This window comes from Carassius carassius, chromosome 24 (assembly GCF_963082965.1).
Source record: "Carassius carassius chromosome 24, fCarCar2.1, whole genome shotgun sequence".
Classification (NCBI taxonomy): Eukaryota; Metazoa; Chordata; class Actinopteri; order Cypriniformes; family Cyprinidae; genus Carassius; species Carassius carassius.
This window is the reverse complement of record NC_081778.1, coordinates 1,825,698-1,850,406: the sequence shown is the minus strand read 5'-3', so window position 1 is coordinate 1,850,406 and position 24,709 is coordinate 1,825,698. Positions and strand designations below refer to the sequence as shown.

Genomic DNA, 24,709 nt, shown 5'->3' with positions numbered 1-24,709 from the left:
GTCCACATGTGCTTTGTGGATTTGGAGAAGGCATTCGACTGTGTCCCTCGCGGCGGCCTGTGGAGGGTGCTCCGGGAGTATGGGGTCCAGGGCCCTTTGATAAGGGCTATCCGGTCCCTGTACGACCGGAGCAGGAGCTTGGTTCGTATTGCCAGCAGTAAGTCAGACTTGTTCCCGGTGCGTGTTGGACTCCGGCAGGGCTGCCCTTTGTCGCCGGTTCTGTTCATGATTTTTATGGACAGAATTTCTAGGCGCAGCCAGGGGCCGGAGTATGGAGGTAAATCAGTAGCTAAACTCGAGAGGTTGAAGATCTGATGTGAGAACTTGTCATATTAATATTTGTATTTGTAAGTTAAAATTTACACTCACAGCTCTGATGTGAAAAGCTGAATCTTTCAATTTGCACACACAGACAATGATCAAAACACCCGTGTTTTGAATTGGAAGTTGTAGATTAATAGTTACAAATGTGTAGAATGACATTCACACAAAGAAAATGACATACACACATGTTTACGACATATTTACTTTTGCACTTTACTTCAGTTTTGCTGCACAACGTCAAGTCGGCACTTACAACCTCTCAGATCTGGAAGTACAAGTTCAAATCCTAGCGCTCTGACTTTTGCTACTCTTTTTGCGGTATTCTGTTGCAAAACTCACTTGTGCACTTGTATATGCAGATGTGAGAGAGCAGAGCTGGGGGCGGGGCTTTGGTGCGAATGAAGACATTTTATTGGTCGATGCCCAATGTCATTTTCTTTGTGTGAATGTCATTCTACACATTTGTAACTATTAATCTACAACTTCCAATTCAAAACACGGGTGTTTTGATCATTGTCTGTGTGTGCAAATTGAAAGCTTCAACTTTTCACATCAGTGCTGTGAGTGTAAATTTTAACTTACAAATACAAATATTAATATGACAAGTTCTCACATCAGATCTTCAACCTCTCGAGTTTTGCTACTGATTTACCTTTATACCGGAGGGGGTCACGTTTGGTGACAACACGATTTCGTCTCTGCTCTTTGCGGATGATGTTGTCGTGTTGGCCTCATCAAGCCAGGACCTTCAGCATGCACTGGGACGGTTTGCAGCCGAGTGTGAAGCGGCTGGGATGAGAATCAGCACCTCCAAATCCGAGGCCATGGTCCTCAGTCGGAAAAGGGTGGCTTGCCCTCTTCAGGTTGGTGGAGAGTTCCTGCCTCAAGTGGAGGAGTTTAAGTATCTTGGGGTCTTGTTCACGAGTGAGGGAAGGATGGAACGGGAGATTTACAGATGGATCGGTGCAGCTTCTGCAGTAATGCGGTCGATGTACAGGTCTGTCGTTGTGAAGAAAGAGCTGAGCCGCAAGGCGAAGCTCTCGATTTACCGGTCAATCTACGTTCCTACTCTCACCTATGGTCATGAGCTTTGGGTCATGACCGAAAGGACAAGATCCCGGATACAGGCGGCCGAAATGAGCTTTCTCCGCAGGGTGGCTGGGCGATCCCTTAGAGATAGGGTGAGAAGCTCAGTCACCCGGGAGGAGCTCAGAGTAGAGCCGCTGCTCCTCCACATCGAGAGGGGTCAGCTGAGGTGGCTCGGGCATCTGTTCCGGATGCCTCCTGGACGCCTTCCCGGGAAGGTGTTCCGGGCGCGTCCCACTGGGAGGAGACCCCGGGGAAGACCTAGGACATGCTGGAGAGACTATGTCTCCCGGCTGGCCTGGGAGCGCCTCGGTGTCCCCCTAGAAGAGCTGGAGGAAGTGTCTAGGGAGAGGGAAGTCTGGGGTTCTCTGCTTAAACTGCTGCCCCCGCGACCCGGCCCCGGATAAGCAGAAGAAGATGGATGGATGGATGGAGGTTCAAGTGTCTAAACTTATTGATGATTCTAAATCCAAAATCAGGATTCCAGGATTACAGATTACAGGTTTTGAACTCAAGTTTTTAAATTTAGAAATTTAAGATTCAAGTGTCTATTCACAATTAAAAATTCAAGGTTCTGTAAAGATCTAAATATTAAAAAAAAATCTAAATATTCTACAATCAGTATTTAAAATCCAAGATTTTAAACAAGATTCATGTTTTAAACTTAGGATTCTAAATTTGATATTCAAGTGTCTAAACCCGGTATTCTAAATTCTACATTTTAGGTTCTTCACTCAAGATTTAAATTTCTAAACTCAAGATTTTAAAGTCAAGATTCAATACCGTAAACTCAAGATTCAAGTGTCTAAACTCAATATTGATTATTCTAAACCCAAAATCAAGATTACTAAATCTAAATTTCAAAACTCAAGATTTAACATTCAAGTGTCTAAACACAGTATTCTATTCACAATTCCAAATTCAAGGTTCTATGCTTAAGACTCAAGATTTTAAACTGAAGAGTAAAGATTCAAGATTCTAAACTTAAGATTAAACTCTGGATTGTAAATTCAATATTCAAGTGTCTAAACCCGGTATTCGTTCAGCATTCTATATTCTATATTTAAAGTTCTACACTCACGATTCAAGACTCTAAACTCAGTATTCTAAATGAAAGGTTCTACACTCAAGATTTGAGGTTTTAAACTGAGCAATCAAGATTTTAAACACAAGATGAGGGTTTTCAGTTCGAGATTCAAGTCTCTAAACTCAGTATTTACCATTCAAGGCTCTAACTTCAAAATTGCATTCTACTGTAGATTTCCTGCTCAGTGATTAAGATTGTAAATTTAAGGTTTGAAACTCAAGAATCGAGAGTCTGTACTTAGTATTAAAGATGTCAGGGATCTAAAGTGAAGATTTAAGGTCCTGTCCTAAAGATGTGGTCGTCTCTATGGCCATCTGTCAGAGAGGGGTCTCTCTGTTGTAGGCCAGACGGCTTCCTCTCCTTAACAGTAGATTGGGTGTCACTTTAGTTACGTCTGTCCTCACTTCCCCCTTTTTCAAGCCTCTCACTTACTATTCAGGCCTTTCTTCCTCCGTTCTAGTCTTTCTCTTCTCATTCATAGACCCTTTCATCCCATCCATCCATCCATCCATCCCCAACAGCAGCATTTTTCATTCGGTTGCTATGACTCCCTAACCTCTGTCCTCTCTGACTCCGCCCCCCTCATCCGATTTCCCACTATAAGTCCCTCTTTTTCTTTCCCTCGTCTCTCTGTATACTTGATTTATAGTGGCGGTCTGGTACGTGTGCTCCATCTCAGTGACTTTTATAACGGCCCGTCACACATTCCTGTTTTTTAACTCTGTGTTTCTCTTTAACTTCTCTTTCTGTATCCTCTTCTGTCACAAAGACTCTTTGCTTGTACAGTAATACCCATGACCCCTGCGGTCACCCTCCTCCTCTCTTCATTCATTCTACATCTACTTTGTCTTCTTATGGCTCAGGTCATTTACAGCCTCTCAAAAACGCCTTTATTCTTGCTTATCTGCAGTTCTGAGCTTTCTTAGAATCACTAACCATTTAAGGCCGTGCCGGTCTGAAAGGAATCCGTGCACATTTTTCACATTTTCTACACTGATTGTGAAGGAAATGTCATAAACTTGTTGAACAGAGCTGAAAATATTGATCCAACATAATTAAAATTATTTATTTTTTATAATATGGAATAAAAATGCAAATAGTTGATATTTAATCAACATTCTTCTCAACTTCCAAACCATCTTGGATCATTCTTTTTTTTTATGCAAACCACAAGACTGCTTTTGTAATAAAACAAAAAAGAAAAAGGCATTATTGGGACAGACTTTGTGTCTGAAGCACAGCTACACGACCTTCTAAATGTTAGGGGTTTCCTCTTTGGGAAGAACTGCATACTTTTATTCAGAAAGGATGCATTAAATTGATCAAAAGTGACAGTAAAGACATTTTTTATGTCTTTTTAAACATTTTAAATCTGTTTAAAGTAAATTATGTTCAAAGAATTCAAAAAAAAAAAGATCATGTGACACTGAAGACTGGAGGAACGATGCTGAAAATACAGCTGCACATCACAGAAATACATTACACTTTAACAGAGATTCACATTAAAAAAGCTGTTTTAAAATATATATTTTTTTACTATATTTACTGTATTTTTGATTAAATAAATCCAGCCTCGTTGAGCAGAAGAGACTTCTTTTAAACACATTAAAAAATCTTACCAACCCCAAACTTTTAAACTTTAGTGTAAAGTACGGTGCCTTAAAAAGTTTTCTAAATACACAGCGCAATATTTTGGAACAGGCTCATATGTTTAATAAACAGATAAAAACAAATTGCAAACATGCAGTCTGATCATGAAAAACTAAGTGAAAAGAGGTCAATGGGAAATGTTATGTGAGTAGATGTCGAGTACACTCAATTATTAGACAATAAACTCCAAATGCTGCTCCACAATGGCAGAGGGGTAAGTAACAGGGTAATATTCCACCACACCTCTGTTATTGCTTCTTTTTTCCATGAACACCCCTTCAATTTCCGTGTCTAACCTTCTGTGAAAGGCTCCCAGTCATACACGCGGCCCATAAACTCTTGATTGTTGAACGCTGCACACTGCTCAGCCCTGGAGCTTACTGGAGCACCTGGACATGCCTACAGAGAGAGAGAGAGGGAGAGAGAGAGAGACGGAGAGAGAGAGAAAGAGAGAGAGAGAGACAGAGAGAGACGGAGCGAGAGTGAGAGAGAGAGAGAGAGAGATTCAAGTTATAGTATCTCACTTCGATAAGCATGACAGTGTGTGTGTGTGTGTGTGTGTTTATGCTTTGGGTCGGCCTGTGACAGAGAGTGAAACATTAGCTACCATATGGAAATAATGGTGAACCTGGAAACACTCAGATAAATCTCCAGAGAGAGAGACAGGCAGAGGCCAAAGTTTACAGCGTCAGAACAAGACAAGAGCCCTAAGAAGACGACTCAAAGTGACACAGGTTTTAAAGGAATGAAAAATTAGTGTTGGGAATTCAGTTTTTCAGAAAAAGTTCCCGTTTTTAAACTAAAAACAAAAGGGAAGGGAAGTTTGTGAAGATAAAAATGACAAGCTTGAAAGAATTAATAGATTTCCATTCTTTCTTCTAAATTATTTCCAGAACCTTTTACTCTATAAAGCTACTGTGTATCATTTGATATACACATTTCTAATGTCTCTAAATGATCAACATGATCTGAACTTTGCTGTTAAACCTGTTTCACACAAAATCTACTCCATGGTTTCTGTCGTCTGATTGATTACTTTTTTTTTATCAGTTAAAAGGTCTTTTAGTCTAACTGTACAAACTTCCACCTTTACTGACTTTCATAAACTAAAGATCAGAGTAAGGTCAGTAATATCTCCAGATTAACTCTACTGGACTGAAGCAGCTCAGCTTTACTTGATTCTCCATCAATCATGTTTTAGAGTCTCAAATCTGATCCTCAGGATCTTTTGAGGAGCGTTTGTTTCCAGAAGCTTTACTTTCACTGTTCCTCAGCGGAGGAATGATCTTCACAAGCCTCCAGAACATCTCACATCTTCTGAGGAGCCTTGATTTCTTCAGCTCTCCATCACTGTGTTATGTGTGCGGATCATTTACATCTCATCTCATCTCATCTTACTTGGCCACATAAATATCAGCATCTGCAGTAAATTGCATATTTTTTCTCAGTTTGGGCCTCTGAATACAATTGTGCTGTTTTTTCAGCCTATATGAGCCATAAAAGCTTGATGCATCAAATATAATACAAAACAAAAACACATGCATCTCTCTCTCTCTCTCTCTCTCTCTCTCTCTCTCTCTACAGGTTCAATAAACGGTTTTAGAAATGTTAATTTCAGACTATTATGTAACATGAGAGGCTTTACGGTGTAAAGAAACCAGAATGGTTAAGTGGAAATGTTACCAGAATCAATAACTTCCTTGCAATCCCCAAACCGCAGATAGAATGGGACATCAGGATAGAAACATATGGCATCATAAATCAGACCTATATCAGCTTCAATTCACTTTACGATTTACACAATTCGATTTACTTGAATTCATTTGTGATTGGCTGCTTATGGCAAAATATACGATGCTAAGATGCATACGTTTAATTAGGCTGCATCAATGCTGACGAATATCTACAGTATAAACATTGGGTTACACTTTATTTCGATAGTCCACTTTAGACATTCTACTAATATTAAGTACTTTGCAACTACATGTCAACTAGCAGTTAGTAGAGTATTAGTAGATTATCTGCTTAATATCTTTTAACTTCTAACTTTCTTTGTCAACTTACTGTCAACTTATACTAACCCTAAACCTACCCTGAGTTAGCAGACATGTAGCAGACATGTAGTTACTTATAGTTAGAAGAATGTCTAAAGTGGACTATCGAAATAAAGTGTGTGAAATCTCCTGAATGGTTTAAAAACAACTGAATTTATGATTCTTAAGAACAAAGATATAAAGAGTAGACAATAATTAAAAATAAAACCATAAAAAATCATCTGTCTTACTTCAAACTACATAAATGTTATCTAAAATAATATAAAATATTTGAAAAATTGATTAATTGGCTAGTTTCCAAAGCAACTTTATCATTTTAATTTGGTTTATTTTGACGTACTAACTGAACTAAAACTAAAATTGGAATAAAAATAATAAAAGCTACTTACAAAAAAATGACAAAAACACACATAACTGAAATAAACTAAAAACAAAATAAATAAATAATAACATTCAAAATAGTAAATTAACAGTGAAGGTATTTAGTCAAATGTTCGTGCCGAACAAGAAAGCCTACAAAAAAGTGTGAAGCAATGTCTTGAAGTTAAAGTTTGAGTGAACTATTCCTTTAAAGATTTATAGATAATAAATAAATAAATCTGAGCAGACACAAATAAATACAGTCAATAGGATTTGTGAGATGAACCCAAAGTAGGATTTTACTAGCTAGGAGAGCTGAAGGGTGACACAGAGCTGATATCTAGCTGAAATGCACCAGTCAAAGAGTTCAGAAGAGCTCCTGTAATGAAGCAGAGCATCTACTAGAACTCAAGCTGAGAGACTGAGAGCTAGTGCTTTACTGCCGGCCTTAGACACATTCACTTCCTCGTTAATACAGCCACTGTCAAAGAGGGGCACACACGCGTCAGACCGCATCTGCACACACACACACACACGTTTGTTTTGCTATCTCAGTGAGGAGATTGCATAGACGTTCACTGACTTTCAGGTTAATGATATTTTCTATCAGCTAACGCAAACCCTACAGTACCTCTAAACTTTACATCAAAATCATCTTCTGGCAGATTTATAAGCCTTTTTAACTAGTGAGGACCAGTCAAATGTCTTCACTACTGGGTTATCATGATCTCTTTACTATATAAGTGAGGACATTTGGTCCTTAGCATAGCTAAAGCAGTATACACATACACTGTACACACACACAAATGAATGTATGGCTGGCTCAGATGCATCCATGGCAAGAGCTCAAGATTTTCTCACACGTTGTGAACAGTAACGACACAACAGCTGCCACACACACACACAGCTGACAAAAGCCGTTGGTAGTTGGTAGCAGTTGTAAACACATTTAATAAAGCAGCATGCTGAAACACACACACACAAGAAACTAAATCACCTGAACAGACACAGATGAAATGTTCACACTGTGTGCTGCTCCATGTGCGTCTGCAAAAGCACAGTTGATGCGTAACAGATCCAGGAGCTTTTTCAATCGACTTCAAGATTTTAGGTAAGAATGTATATACGCATAGGTAAATGTGAATATCTTAGGTCATGTAATGGTCACTGTTTCTTTAAACTTTTGCACAACTTTTATTCTCATTTTTCATTTCTAAATAGTTAATTTAAATGGTCCTGCAGTGTGATTTTAACCTTTTAAAGCCTGTCGCTTTAAATAAATCAGAATACATTTTTAGCAGTTTAGACAGAATATAAAAACCTTAGGGTTAGGGTTAGGGTTTGCATGTATTTTTTATTATTATCATATTTAATCCATCAGGCTTTTATGACTCATACAGTAGTCTGATATAGTGAGAATATGGAGGAAAAAAACAGCTCAAACTGAGCAAAAATATGCAATTTGGTGCAGATCCTGCTTGTATTGTAAATCAATGAGATCAGCACATGCTGACATAAAATAATCTCAATATGATTTGAAACAGCTTCAGATGTATAGCACGGTATGCACAGAGCTCACAGCTAATGCTGAGGTGTTGTGGTTGCCAGGTCATTGTGAAGATTGCTCAGTGGTTAATAACTGCCTTAGGTCAAAAGATCCCCAAAATCTGATGTTCATTCAGATGTACAAATGGTGCAGGACGAGTTACACAACAAATCTGAGTTCTTTGAGCGATAGTACAAATAAGAGCAATATTAATAGTAAAAGGGATGCTTGACCAAGCAAACACTACTAACTTGGTTGCACACAAGTCCTGTGTGTACAGTATGTGAGAGGGTTTGAGCATGTGGCGTTCATTTGTGCAGCACAGAAAGAATGTGGACTATACACTTCTGTCTTTGTGTCCAAGTGATGATGTAACAAACATGTGTTTTTAATATGCATCTCTGAGTTTGTGTCTGTGTGTTTAAAGGTAATGCACAGTAAATCCTGTGTGGATGTGTGTGTGTGTGTGTGTGTGTGTTAAACAAGGTTAGTCTGATGTAGGAGAGGAGGGAAGGGCAGAACAGCTGTAAAACAGTGGGCCTTTACAAACTCGACCTGAAGAGAATAAACACTGAGAGTTATAAACGAATAAATGTGAACGATATAGACCTCCCTCAAAGACAACAGGAGAAAATGGCTGAAGGCTGGGAAATATCCATTACAAACCAACCGAACAATTACTCAGAAACTCAAGTTTATCTAATGTGTTATTTAAAGTAAATAATTTGGGTAAACATTTCATGAAATGCAATGGAAACACAACAGAGTCATTTGTGGAGGTCTGCACAGGTGATGGACAGCTGTCCGGTTTCAGTCCCAGCTGAGATTTGAGCTCATTTCCTCCCAAATTCCTGATATATTGTCCCATATCAGCATTATGGCCTAAATTCTTTAAATCCCCACAAAGGAAACTCTCTCCAACCCTTTAAAACATAGGAATTATGCAGCATCTGTAATGTATTTCAATCTGAAAACAATGCCTTCAGCATGAGGACACTGATTGGATAGGGACACGTCACATGAAATAGACATTTTCAGCTGTTGTTAAAGGACTAGTTCAACCAAAAATACAAATACAGTCATTTACTCACCATCATGTCACACAAAACCTGTATGTCTCAATTCAACACTAAAAGAGATGTTTAACAAAATGTTGATCTTGCTCTTTTCCTGTTAATCTATTTTTCTTTTTTTCACAAATAGCAGCTTAAAGGATCAGTGCAATCATTAATGAACATTTCCAGTAAATGTGTTCACCCTCAGGTCATCAGTGATGTAGATGAGTTTGTCTCTTCATCAGATTTGGAGAGATGTGCATCACTTGCTCAGCACTGGATCCTCTGCAGTAAATGGCTCTGAAGCCAAAAGCTGTTTGTTTGTAAGAAACAAATCCATCATTAAGAGGTTTTCAAACCATTGATACATCAAAACCCAGCCACATATTTGTTTTGGACTCTAAATGGTGTTTGATCTGTGCAGATTTCTCTCCTGATTCAGACCAGACTGCTTTTCACTGGAGGACGTGTTATTATGGATTAAACACGCAGCTTTTGTCTTCTTCAGATGTTAACTGATGGACTGGAGTGCTGTGGATTACTGTGATGTTTTTATCAGCTGTTTAGTCTCTCATTCTGATGGCACCCATTGATGAGACACTGATGCAGTGCTACATTTCTACAAACCTGATGAAGAAACAAACTCATCCTAATCTCAGATCAGGCCTGAGGATGAGGAGAACATTTTCATTTACGTGTGAACAATAATTTTTTTTAACTACTGTTACTATGCTTATATAATTTAATAATTTAATTAAAACTATAATCCACTAACTTTCATTGGGCCTCATTCATAAAGCACAGTTGTTGTTGTTTTTTGTATTTCATTACATAAATTGTTGCATGATGAAACATGTTACATTACCACAAGACATTCCTCATCATGTGACAGTTTGCACAGAGATTTGTTCTGCTTGTGTCTCTAGCAAACGAGGACTTCTGATGAAAAACAGGAGTCGTGAATTTCTGCGAAACAGGGTTTACACAGAACAAAGTCATACAGACTTGTGTTGACATGAATAAACGGTAAGTAAATGATGACATGCACTTTTCAAATTAACAACCAGGATAACATTTAAATATATATATGTATCTTGCATTATAACAATCATATATTTTCAGATCACGTGATCAAATCACATTTTTTTGAATTATATTTGTGATGAGTCCTCTCTTTTGTTTCTGAAAGTCCATTGTGAAGAGATTAAGCCTTTGACACAGTAATGTAAATGTTTATTTAGGGAGTGCAGAGCCCACCCTTCGCTCAGTGACTTCACACAGAAAGACCTTTCACTGCTGCCTCTTTCTTTCTTTAGCTCTTCTTTCTCATTCCTGTCTTCTCTTTTTCTTTCCATTTCCTCTCTCAGCAAAACTCTTCCTTCCTTCCTCGTCTCTGCTTTATTACTTCACTCCAGGCCTCTCATTCCCTCTGTCTGTTTTTCTGCCCTCTCTATTTCTGGAGGCTGTGTGTGTGTGTGTGTGTGTGTGTTTTAAACAGTGGCGTCTTTCACTGCACTACAGCGTAACTGTGTCACACCCCCAGAAAGCCCCTTTGCTCCACTCCTCTTTTTCACTTCTCCTCCTCTTCTGTCAGTTCCCCGCTGCTCGCTCACTCACACACACACACACACACACACACACACACACACACACACACACACACACACACACACACACACACACACACACACACATAACTATAGTTTGTCATTCCTCCAAACAGAATGTTGTACACACAATAACATTTCTCAGATATCTAACCCATAATAAAACACACACAGTCTAGTTAACACATCTAGAACAAGATATTAACACTGATCATGGAGAACAAAACTGCTTGCAGACCTGAAAGAAATCAACCGTCCTGCACAAAGAAATAGTTTTAGGTGACTCTGTGAATCTGTTCAGAGGTTTTCACCTACAGTGGGTTAGATGCCGTTCTTTTTCCATTAGAAATAGGGACCAGTCACAGAAGAAGGTGTTTTTGTTATGAAAAGAAACACATGGGCAGTGGAATAGGGATAAAACACGAGGTCTCAAAATGTGTTTTTAAAGTTTAACAACTTTTAACTTCATTGTTGCTTCATGTGCAAGATGCTGCAAAATCACCACGGTCGAACACATCCGTCCAGTGCATGTTTACACAGAAAAACAATGGAAAATCAATGCAGTGCAATGCAAAAACATAATATGTAGAATATCTCATATAAAAATTGGCAAATATATCATTCACATGGAGTCAATATGACTTTCTCAAGTCAAGTTAAATGATTATAAAATATGTGCTTTTCACAACACGCATAGTTTCAAAACAAAACTTCACAGAAAATCATATATGTTTATAATATCTTTATATCATGGTATATAGGCACATTTAGCAGATTAGAGCTGAGTGATAATAGCGTTTACATTTAGCAATGATATAAGCATTCAATCTGTTTTGATTGGCTATATTTACTATATTTGATTTAATAGAATTGCTATTCAAAGCCCTTTTTGATATATATATATATATATATATATATACTGTATGTATACAGATAAAGCTGGACATACTTAAATATCCACCTTTATATAATGAGCTGGCTGATTATATAGTTACAATAAATAAATAAACAAATAAATAACTTTCCACTGGATAAAATATAAAGGTTGACAAAATAATTGAATGATATAATTTTTAAAGACATGCATTAAATGACAGTAATTTCTTCTGGTGTTCCTACATAACTATTAATACGATCCACTTAAAATAAAAATATCCTTAAAATCTGTATGACAGTGTTGACATATTATGGTAATAAGTCTATGAGGACATGTTTATTGCACTGCAGGCACAATATGAACTTGTTTTCATAAAAATCTGACAGTGCTGACAAAAAGTAGAGAAACAGCCGTAAAAAAGGTATTTTTAAGATTAACTTTTTCCTTCTGTCAGGACATTCCTATTTATATTTCTATTTTCTTGAGTCTAATCATAGTTTAATCTATAGAAAGTGTGTATGAGAGAGAAAGAGAGAGCACAGGATGGTCATCCATTTCTCTCAAGTGTTCAGGAGCTCCACTTGCAGTCAAAACATGTGAGTTAGTCTTTCTGTGATCAGTAATCTCACCGTCCCCTCGACACACACTCCAAACCCTAACGATAAACAAACACACACACACACACACATAGGTTCCCAGGTTCCACCTCCATCTGTGGCCTTTCAATGCCTGACTACAAACCCAAGCACTCAGTTATGTGTTGCTGAAAAACTCGTAGCAACCACCATAAAAAAACCTTAAGGAATTAGTAGAAATCTAAGGCAATGGCTGACTGTGTCATGAGACTGATCCCTTACGATGTATTTGTTGCTTGCAAAGAGCTTTTACACAGCAATTATAATTTAGCTCCATTGTGTTGCACTGCACATCTCACTAGCAGTGAACACAAGGAGTGAGAGATGTTGTAACTACAGCAAGAACAACACCAATGCTGTGTTATGACAGAAACTATTGAGAAATGTTTAGCATAAACGCTTAGGTAAGGGCGAGAGATAAGATATGTTGTAATGCATCTGAAGGAATCCCTTGCCTCAGGGGTTTTTGGCCCAAAGACACAACTGCTTAAATCGCTTGTGAAAAAGAAGGGCACTTTAGCAACCTTTCAAACAGAGTAACCATTACAGAAATAATGTACTTTAATACATTGAATTGTGAGCTGAATGTCATGTTTTCAGATACTTCATTATATGTTAATTTTAAGTTTAATTTTATATAAAATGCAATTAGCTGAACTTTAGAATGCTTTACTTTGACTCACTTAAGTACATCATTATTTGTAATTTCATAATGACTTCTTTTCTCTTCTCCATTGTGTCTTTACTCCATGAAACACAAAAGTAGATGTTGAACAGTGTGTCAGAGATGCTCTTGCAGATGGTAACCAGAAAGCACCAGAAAATCATGCCATGTTTCGTGCACATATGAAAATAATAGTGGCTTGGAGTGACATGAGGGTGGGTCAATGGTGACAAAGATGTCATATTGGGTGAATTATACCTTTATTTTCATTCAACCAGACACAGATAAACACAGAAATCAATCAGCGCTGAAGATTTCAGATTTCAGCCCTTGTTCACGAGAGTGGACATGACACAAACACCGCTGCGTGTTCGGATGTGTCTGAAGTAATCCTTCTAGAAGTGTGTTTCTGCTGTGTGTATCACGCCACCAACAGCAGGAAGCTGCTTCACCACATCGACTTGAGCACAGTTCAAATATGACTAACTCTGGAGCGGCTCAGAGATGTATAATATAACTACCGCCCAGGCTGATGCTGGAAAGCTGGATTAAAGGGAACTGCATGATTTATGATTTGCAAAGAATCTGGCTCAAGTGAGCGCTCGACGGGAGTGAGAACGAGGCTCAGCTCAAATGAACCGAGTCGATCTGGAAGACAAAGTTGAAGAAAAAGGCTGTCGTTGAGTTTCTGAGAGACGGAGAGATGGATGGAGAACCGGCTCCTGGAATAGGGGGAAATCCATCCCTTTGACGTGAAGAACACACTTTGGGATGAAAGTCTGATGATATTATCAGAACATCTTCAGTAATTACTAGTGGAAGCACTTTGACCAAAATGTGGTTAAATCTGGGAGAATGATGTAAAGCAAAAGAGCTTCTCGAGTGATTTAACATGGGACTTTCCAGTAGGAACATTTAGCCCAAATCAGTGCAAGTTAAACGGTGTCGCTCTAGACCAGCCAGTATTTTTACAGGGACAGTTCAACCAAACTGAAAATGTTCTGTTAATTTCCTCAACCTCGGGTCATCCAAGACCTAGTGACCTTGTTTAGTGTAACAGTGAAGAAGATTTTTAGCTGAAACCGTGGTCCTTGGTGATTCACAGAATGGAGGTCAGAGGGTATATAAAAAAAGCATAAGCAGGCAAGATAAAATGAATCCCTGTGGCTCCTGGCGATATATAGAGGTCTTATGAAGTGAAATGATCAGTTTGCGCAAGAAAACATTCTGACCTGTAATCTAGAGCCTCGGGCAAACGGACCAGAGTTATGTCTGATCCATGAACGAATCATTCTTTTGAACTGGCCAAAATACCAGAGTATATGATCATATGAGGAATGAAGTGATTCGGCGCTCCAGTTCCTCCAACAGTCACCGAACTGAGGAAACGATTATATGCTTTAGACCTCTGCATTCACATCTTTATACTATAATATAACAATACAATTGCGCATACGTGACATGATTATGTAAACTAACAAGTGAATCGTTATTTGAATTTATTGAAGCAAACAGTGTGAAAGAATCAGGTCTCAGAAAAGAAAGGGTTTTCCCTGATTGCCTGTGGCTCTGGATTACAGGTCATAATGTTGAAAATAATGGAGTTTCTTGCACAAACCGAATGTTTCACTTCATAAGACCTCAATATATTGTCAGGAGCCACTGGGATTAATTAATTAATTAATTAAAAAAAAAATTTACTCTCAAAAATGCCGCTAGCTTACATTTGATGAATTATTAAGGACTATGGTTTCAGCTAAAAATCTGATTTACTGTTCAACTAAACGAAAACAGTCACCTTCAACTTGAAGGCCTGAGGATGAGTAAACGACAAGCAAATTCTCATTTTTCAGTCAACTATCCTTTTAAAGCTGGAGTGTGTCATTTCACATGAGATTTCGTTTCTCCAAACTCACACCATTGCTGGCTGAGAGTATAGTCTGAGATCATTCACAAACACATGCGCACTTTCAGCAGATCAGGTCATTATTCAAATGGTAAATATTTGGTATTAGAAAGACTAAAGCGGCCTGAATGAGATTAAACTCTGATTAGCCCATTTACAAAGCCAGTTAAAGGAGCCATACATTTGTAGCATTTCATTTATGTTATTTGCAATAGTCGTTGAGGTTTTTTTTGCATCCCAACAGTCACAATTAGTTTTTTCTTGAGAACTTTCCACCCTCTGTCTGACCCATAAAATGATTCATGCTGTTTTTGCTGCTGACCTCTGTTTTGTCTGGCTAACCTCCGTGTCCCAGCTCTTGTTCATTAGAGCGAGACAAGTTATAAATAGTGAACGAGACTGATATGTAAAATATAACTATCAGATGTTAATCAAGCAGTCATAATCACAATGATTTATGAATTACATGTTTCTGTAGTTTAGATTCAACAGGGAGTCTATGAGTTCTGAAGCATATGATTAGACTATTTCTACATCAAACTGTGTTATTTGCTGGGTGAAAAAGAAGTGCACTTTACAGTACACTTAAAATCCTACAAATATAATTTAAAAACTGTTTTTACAGATAATAAAATATTAATGAAAAAAAAAGCCACTTATGTAACCTAAGAGAGATATTAATGTTTAATGTCTAATGTCTAATAAAAAAGTTTTACTTAATAGTACATTGTAAAGAATCATGTTTTAATAATCTTTTGTCATGTTTTAATGATGTACACTTAATTTGATGTGTCGACTAACATACTAAAGCACATTAAATCCTTGATTATAATTTAAACTATAGTGTGTTATTCGATATTGCATTTATAGTTAATGTATTTGAAATGTGCTAAATTACAACTTTGTCATTACAAACATATTTAAACACATTATATACAGTACAAGTTTCAATAGAGATGACATTAAAGTATATTTTAGTTTAACACAAGAGCTTTTCAGCACATTCAGGACTAACATTTTCATTTCAAAGACAAAATAAATCATTATGAATTTGCATATAAAATGTACTTAAGTCCTAATTTAAAGGGTCAAAAAGCACTCTAAAGTTCAGCTAAATACATTTAATATACATTTAACACATTTTCATTTAATTGCAATTAAAATGCAATTAATTGTCCGAAAACATTCTATTCAGATTGCACTTAAGTATATTGTTTTAAAGTATATAATAAAAGCATGCTAAAGTCTTTTTTCACAATATGCATTTTTCCATGAGTTGTCCCCTTCAAACTTTCAAATCTTAGCTTGACATCAACAAAAATCAAAAGCGCAGATGCTGCATTTCTTATTCAAACATTTTCCTGGACTCACCTGTAGGCTGCACCTGCGGTACTCTGTGTCCCGTCCGGAGCATCTGTAGTTGTGTGCGTCCCTCTCGGCTTCGTTTCTGGATGACTGGGCAGTGTCCTGCAGGACCCAGGGCTCGGGGTTTGGGTCTGTGGGGGTCTGGAGGCCGTAGGGAGGACGCTCTCTGGGAGTGTGTGATCGCTGGATAGTGTGCGTGTAGGAGTGTGGGACTTGGCGAGAAGAGCGTCCATCGGTGCGTCTGTCGCGGGCCACGTGTCTCTGGGTCAGGGGCCTCGAATGTGTGATTCGCTCGTGTTCCTGCACTCTCTCCACACGTCTGTGCGGCTCTCCATCACTTGTTCTCTCGGCTGCCACATCACTCTCCACGTCTGCTGCCTCCGTCTCCTTTTCATTCTCTGTTCGCTCTCTGTTAACAGTGTCTGTGATCAGTAGTCGCTCTTCTCCCTGTGTTTTGTCCACATGTGCGCTGGAGTTCACACTGAGAGCGTCGGGACTGTCTGTGGTGGTGGTGTTGAGGCGGCGTGTGTGTCGTGCGTGACGGTTTTGTCTGTGTAAGGGAAGAGAGAACGGCACCCTGCCGTACCCAAACTGTCCGGGACGAATAGAAGAACCAGACCTGGAGTTACAGGGACAGAAAATAACATGAGTATGAGTATGCTGCTAACAGGTTACTGGCCTAATGGTTAGAGAGTTGGACTTGCAATCGAAGGGTTGTGAGTTCGAGTCTCGGGCCGGCAGGAATTGTGGGGGGGGGGCATGTACAGTGCTCTCTCCCCCCTCAATACCACGACTGATGTGCCCTTGAGCAAGGCATCGATAAATGGCTGCCCACTGCTCCGGGTGTGTGTTGACAGTGTGTGTGTGTGTGTGTGTGTGTGTTCACTGCTCTGTGTGTGTGCACTTTGGATGGGTTAAATGCAGAGCACGAATTCTGAGTATGGGTCACCATACTTGGCTGAATGTCACTTCACTTTCACTTTCAAAGATGAACATGTTAGACATCAAGATATAAAAGCCAAAAGAACAATAAAGTCATAAAAATACCATTAAAGCTGATTGTGTGTGAAAACCACTGCATTGTGTCCCACAAAAAGACTTTAGAGAATTCACACTGGATCTCTTTAAAATTTGAAATTAGATTTCATAAAATGGGTCTTAGCTCATTTATTTTTTTTACTTATTTTAAGATAACTATGACTGCAGTATATGCTACCATTTAAAATTGTAAGGATATTTATACCTTTATTCATTAAGGATGCATTAAATTGTCAGTGAAGACATTTATAATGTTACAAATTACTACTGTTTCCTTAAATGTTATTCTTTTAAATTTTATATTCATCAAAGATTTGTGAAAAATAAAATGAATCACAGTTTCCACACAAATATTGGGCAGCACAACTGTTTCATAATAATCAGAAATGTTTCTTGCGCAGTAAATCATCATATTTTCATGATTTCTGAAGATCATGTGACACTGAAGACTGGAGGAATGATGCTGAAAATACAGCGGAGCATCACAGAAATAAATTACACTTTAACACAGATTCATACAGAAAGATTTAATTTTAAATTCTAACTGTGCTTCACAAAATTACTGAATTGTTTTGGTGAACAGAAGAGACCTCTTTCAAAAACATTACCAAATCTTACCAACCCCACACTGCTGAGAAATGATCACACAATATTGTGGCAGCTGGAAATATTTGCAGTTGCGTGAATGTGGAAAAAGTGAATATCTATGAATAATACAAGCCTATACTGGCCCCTAAAAGCCCTGTATCATGACCTTCACATGCAGAATCAAAATACACCTGCCACCTGACTTGGAAGCATGCAGCACTTTCAGATGATATATTAATTTAAATACCTTTTGTTGGACATTTTGCAATATATATATATATATATATATATATATATATATATATATATATATATATATATATATGCAACCCTAGCTTTGATAAACAGGTAAACAGACAGCTCCTCCCTAAAGGCATCCAGTCCTGCTCACCTTCTTACAGACGCTGGACCCCTGTTGCTGGAAACCGACCTCCTGCTCCCACTGCCTACAACTCTGCCGTGATTGGCTGACCGTGCGGGAACTCTCCCATAGGGAAGTGAAGCGGATGAGGAAGGTGAACGGTACACTGAAGCCGTCTCCTGATTGGGTGAACCAAACTGCACTGGCCCAGCGCCACCGGCTTCGTTTCGGTAGAGCGGTAATCCAGGATTGGGATTGGCTGGGAGAGGCGGGGAAAAGTAAGGAGGCCACTCAGCACCCCCTTCTCCATATGGATGGGGCTCGTTGACGGGATACAAGGGGTTGTTGTAGGGTCTGACCGCAGAAATCACAGGGGTGTTGTTCGGGACACCTGGTGGAAGGTAAGCCGGTCTGTTCCAAACAAGAGGCGGGGTTTGGGGTGGCGGCATACACTGTCTCCGCCTCTCGGACACGCCCACTCCACAGCTCTGAGAACACTCCACCCACTCGCTCCATGGACCCCACACCCCTTCAAGCGCCTCCTCCTCCGTCTGACGAGACTGTCGTCCTGCCGCCTGTCAAAGGAAGGCCTCAGATTTATATACAGTAAGTAAATGTGCCACATACTTCAAATTTTAAATGAAAATTGTAATATTTTAGAAGAGTCTCAGATTCAGACTTATATATATATATATATTCCACATGCACAGCTGTAAAAACAAACATCTCAGAAAGATGCTAAACTAGCTGGGGTTCTTAAGCTTAAAAACTGAAACCTAATAACCAGCTGTAATTACAATTCTTTAAGAAGAAGTCTGATCAACATCAAACTACATGATACAAATCACAAGATTAAACAAGCAAAGCATGAACAATTGTTTTGAAAAATCAAAAAAACTGAATAATTCCCCAAACCACACCCGACATTATACAAGTTGAAACACATGTCCTGTTCTATCGTACTTGGTGAGGAATGACATTATGACTAAGAAAGAGGCATAATTAAACTAATGGCATGTGCTGCATTCAGGAAGAGGCTGGACTCTGGAGTTCAGTGCAATGACATTCTTTACAGTGCAGGACGCAGATTTGATCTAATTCCAGTTACTTATATAACCTCATTTCATCAATCAGGAGCAAAGAATTCGAGCGTCTGCAGGGCAGGCAGAGGTAGAAGAGAAGAAAGCAACAAACAAAAAATCCATTCAGTTCACAAAGAATAGAGAAAAAACAGAGAACAAGAGAACAAGGCCTGTAATGCACCTCTGATCCTGTTTAAACTGCCATCAAGGTCACACAACGCCAGCCTGTGTCTGCTCTGAGGTGTGTGTGTGTGTGTGTGTGTGGATGGATGGATATTTTTTGGAGCTGCAGAAGCCAGTATAATCAGTGTGTGTGTGATTCCTATCTGTAATAACATCTAGCATGCAGCGCTGTTTGAAATTCAAGGAAAAACAACAAACTCATTTCTAGTATTTCTACAATAAACTGTTGTTGAAATAAAGCAGAACAGTGTACAAACTACACACGCACATCAAACTCCCAGCGAGAGTGTGCCACTGCAGCTCCTCCTGTAGCTCTGGTGGTCCTCACCCTCTGTGTGTGTGTGTGTGTTTGCTTACTCCGAACATGTGCATAACTGCTCACTTGTTTACATGTGAGTGTGATTTTTTCACACCAACGCCCAATCACAGCCACATCTCACATGCTCCCAAAGGACAATCCCACATCAGAGGCCAGATGACCAAACAATGGAAAGATTCAGTCTGATTTAATGGTCAGATCCAGCACCGGCCGCAGGGGTCAACAAAGTTTTTCTGCGCTTCACTCAGAGCCAGAGCAGACCCATCCAGCTTCAGATGAGACTCATAAACATATGGCACCAATCTGAGAAAGCACTTCTCTCCAATTACTATCAGAGATAGGTTCAAATGATGTGGCATCTCTTTAGACACACAGTTCTGCTGTCACATGTAAAATCATCATCACTCACCGGCTTCTCTGCTTCCTCAGCTGTTGTTAAGTGCAGGACAGCAAACGCACAACACCAAAACGCACACAATCTGTGAGGAAACACATATGAAGAAGAGCAACATTTCAACTCTATCATAATTCTGTGATAATGAGACACTATATTAACACATGTTGAGCACTGAAAATTATAATGTCTGGGGTCAACGACTCGGGTTGATTAATTAGGAAAATACTTTCAATACTTCCCAATGGCTTTCCCAGAATTCCTCCTGACAGGCCGTTCCCCACCCTGCCTGGCTCCTATTGGCAGTTCCTCTAGATATGACTTATCCTCAAAACATTCCCATATCAACCACATTTTAATGAAATGCCTTTAACCCACATGCTAAGGTTCTGGTTGGGGGCTTTTCATAGTAAAAATACTTTACATTATTTCATATGGATATTTGTTGTCCTTATTGAAAATATTTTGAAGAAAATTCAATTCATTTTTTTTCAAAGTAACAATGTTTCAAATGATAAATGTTACTTCTGTTTGACGCCCTAGGTACAGGACACCTGAAATGGTTAAAGCACAGTTTAAAGATAAACATAATCTTGGGTTATCTTGTTCATTACTCTGAGTTAGCAATTAATCCAGAATGGTCATGTCAAAATTCACATTGTTTACTTTTCTTAAGGCCTGTTTATACCAAAAACGATAACTATAAAGTCTAAATCATTTTAATTCTCACAGTATATTTTTGGAATTAGCTTTTCCCCCCAGCAGATTAACAATAATAATAATAAAAAAGAAAACATTGACATCCAGTCAGAATCCACCAGTCTTGAGCAATTATAGATCTTGAGAATTTAAAGTGGCAGATGATAAAATGACAACATGTGCTTATAATAAACTGAACATTATTGTGTGTTGGTGTAGACGTTGGTGTAGCATTATAGCCATCGTTCTTGGTGTGAACGGGCTTCACCTTGGGGCAAGGACTCTTCTAAGCCACTTTTCACACTTACAATATCATCGCTTATTTTATTAAACTGGTTTATTAAGCAAGGTGAAGCAGTGCTAACCCTGAATTGTGGTGCCAAGTGTGAAACAATGCTGTGCTCAAATGTTGCAGCAAGCTGTTTAGCAACAGACAACTGATCATGAAGTGTCTGAGTGGTTAACCCATTAAATACACATTAGTGGTTAGGTTTGGCATCTGAAGGGTAAACACTGAGAGCAACCGTCTTAAGCATTGAACTGAAGAGACAGTGTTATTTATTAGCAAATTAATGTGATGATATTGGGCAAGCTGTTAATGATGGTGTTTACAGGCACATCAGTTTTCAACTATACTGCGCAAGTTTTTTAAAATGTTAGTAAATAAAAGTAAAAAAAATAAATAAAAAGACATAATCTCAAAGAATTAGCTTTGTTTGAACATATTTGGTAAATATATTGACTAATATCTGAATATCAAATCAAGTCAATTTATCTTTATTTATATATCACTTTTAACAATACAGAATGTGTTAAAGCAACTTTACAGTATTACATATAGGAAAGTAGTGTGCCAACAATGGAAAATATCCTTGTAATTGTTCCACAAAGTCTTGACAAACCGTTTTAGTATGATTAATTACTCAAAGTACCATCTGAACAATTTGAAACATGGATGAAGATTATGTTTACTCCGTGTTAAAAATAAACCTGGATTAGAAATATCAAGCATATTAAATTAAGTTATTGGGGCCAAATCGACCCCAAACAAAAAAGTTACTCTCCTGGATTACAGCAGATAATCAAGTTTCTGAAAGCGCGTGACCACTTAAAGCAACGTCTGTACTGTGTTGTAATTAGGTCAAAGGAAAATTGTGTGCATTTTTGAAGTGAACATAAAGGGTTAATTTCAAAATCCATAGTCTACAGCACAGGGGTCTGACACTTAAGCAGACTATGAGGCTTGTTTGTACCAACATGTTTATCTGCCTGATGAGTTTCCACATCATCTGCGGTTCACTATTAACTTTTCAGAACAGTGATGCATGACATTTTGTGTGCAGCCTCAGACCCGTAATCATAGACGTGGGTTAAAGCGGCGCACCACGGAAACCATAAGGGCAGCATGGGTCAGAACTGCGGAGTCCCAGCGCGCGGAACGAGCTCGCTCAAGCCGCAGTAACGACCCCCCGCCTCCGGCCACGTTTTCCACCCGCCCGCCCCTCTGCAGACTTCTGGAGAAACCCGCCACAAGCTGCAAGAGCCCTGCTACTGGCGCTTTAAACGCGCCAAATGATCCGCCAGGAATGTCACGAATCAGATTTCGAACCACTTCATCACAGTGACAATGAAAACTTTAGAAGCGAACTGCGAAGTGCATGGACTTTTTCTTCCAGGCTTAATTTCTTATGAAGAAATCGTGTTGAAACTCAGAGAAATTAGAAGAGTTAAGGGTTAAACTGATGGAAACAAATGTTGTTAAAATATTTTATAGTAGCTCATTTAGAAGATCAATATAAAAGAATATTAAATAAAAACCATACAAAACGTAGCCTACTGTACGCGTCTGGGAAATTTCAAGATTTAAACTTTCCTAAACAGCCGCCTATGAAGAGATGGTTTGTAATATTTTGCTTCTTTGAGCCCGTTAGGATCTATTCTTAATTATGATTTAGCATTAGAATTCATTTAGGATTTTGAACCAGAAACATGAATATGTTTTTCATTAGTATTTATGAATATGTATTCGTATATACGCAGCCACCTAGTTGGTCCAGTCGTCTGATCTAACCAGGACTGTAAATCTCCTGGATGTGTCGAGCCCGACTCGAACCCGTGTCCGACTTCCTCTCCCTGCGCCCGCAGCCAGTGGCAGGATCAGGATACGACTCTTAATGGACACTCAACCCGTCTCCATCCGATACAATGATGCGCAAAAGTCACAAACGTGCCCAAAAGTGTCATTGTGCGCGCGGTCGGTGTTCACGGTACCTGCTCACGGATCCAGTCGTCATTCTCTCCTCACGAGCGCCTGTCTCCGTTCTGCGTCCAGACTGTGAACGAGCGAAAGAAACAAACACAAGATCCAGGGAGCTGCTTGGCAAACTTTTCCTGGTTTCTTCAGACTTGTCTCTGTTCTGTCACACAGACACACACACACACACCCCTCGAGTAAAAGAGGGAGGGGTGTAGCTTTTTTTTTTTTTTCTCGCTGTCGTTCACCCGACAACTTTTTTGTCCTTGGTTAAAGCTGGTTTGACGCTGGACAGCTCAGGGGCCTGCAGGGGCCTCACGGACTGACTCTCTCTCTCTCTCTCTCTCTCTCTCTCTCTCTCTCTCTCTCTCTCTCTCTCTCTCTCTCTCTCTCTCTCTCTCTCTCCATCTATTATTCTTCTCTTTACCTCCTTCTCATAGCACTCCACTCCTCTTTTCTCCATGTCCTCTATTCGCTCTGAAGCACACCATCATGTACATCACTCTTCATCAAAGACTAAAATATTCTCAGCAGCAGTGAATGCCATATAAGTTCAGAAACACAAAGATAACAGCACTATTAATAGTTCATAATATTTACTTTCAATATCACCATATAACGAGGAATATGGTTCGTTTTCACTCTTTTACCCCAGTTTCTCTCATTAGTGAAAATCAATTTCTGTACAAACACCTTAAGACTGCTTGGAACATTATTGGCTTTTCTATCATTGCAGCCCAGGAAAACCCATACTTGAAGACACAATGGCCTTTTGAACAGTAATGGGGGATGTTGTCATATATATATTGTTTCAGTTACTAAAGTTTAGAAGGTTTAAAGGATTAATTCTGAAAAAATACCCAACACATTTTTAATTAAGTATAAATTTACATTTATTTAGCACTTATTATAGCTGACAACTTCTCTCTGCCCCACCTGTGTTCACTTTTTTATTTAATAATCATCTCGGTTACGTATGGTAACCCTAGGTAAGGAGAGAATAGAGAGGTCACGTCGGTGAACAACGAATTGGTATATTACTTCGATAGACCAATCACTTCGAGTATAAACTAAACGAGACAATGCACATTGGCATGCAATTATTGCATCTAGCTGCAGCTTATCACAGCTTGAGTATAAGAAGGCAGCAGATGCAATACATACCGGGTTTTTGCTGAGGAGCCGAGCTGGTGACCTGGTTGCTCAGCTTTGGTACAGCAACCGTAGCGACGTGACGTCTCCATTCCCTCTTTCCGGGAACGAGGGTTACAGTACGTAACCAAGAAGTTCCCTTTCAGTTGGTCACTCTCAACGTCACATTGGTGACCAATGAATTGGGATCCCAACCAAAATGCCATGGGTGCTCCCCGTTCTAGTGAACGTGTTGGGGTCGTCAAGCCCCAGGGGCTAAAATTTTATCTAACAGTTGAGGGGGAACAATAAACATAAAATTTCTACAGAGCAAATTTTGAAGGGGACACAAATAATCCAACAAAAATTGTACTTGTAAGGATATGTATACACAGAGGAAAGCCGTACTACTATTAGTGCAGCAGGGAGACCATGCCAAATTAG

The 24,709-nt window shown here is 39.0% G+C and overlaps 1 protein-coding gene across 1 annotated transcript in view; it reads right to left on the bottom strand.

Moving 5' to 3' along the window:
• The window catches only part of LOC132102697 (ADAMTS-like protein 4), a 58,569-nt gene extending 35,201 nt beyond the window's left edge, over positions 1-23,368 (bottom strand). The window contains exons 1-5 of the mRNA XM_059507301.1: positions 23,152-23,368; positions 20,197-20,266; positions 18,234-18,778; positions 16,223-16,835; positions 4,444-4,546 (exon numbers count right to left, since the gene is read on the bottom strand). Of these exons, the coding sequence (XP_059363284.1) occupies positions 4,444-4,546; positions 16,223-16,835; positions 18,234-18,778; positions 20,197-20,266; positions 23,152-23,174 (1,354 nt within the window). The 5' untranslated portion in view covers positions 23,175-23,368. The remainder of the gene's footprint in view (positions 1-4,443; positions 4,547-16,222; positions 16,836-18,233; positions 18,779-20,196; positions 20,267-23,151) is intronic.
• Positions 23,369-24,709: the final 1,341 nt, after the last annotated feature.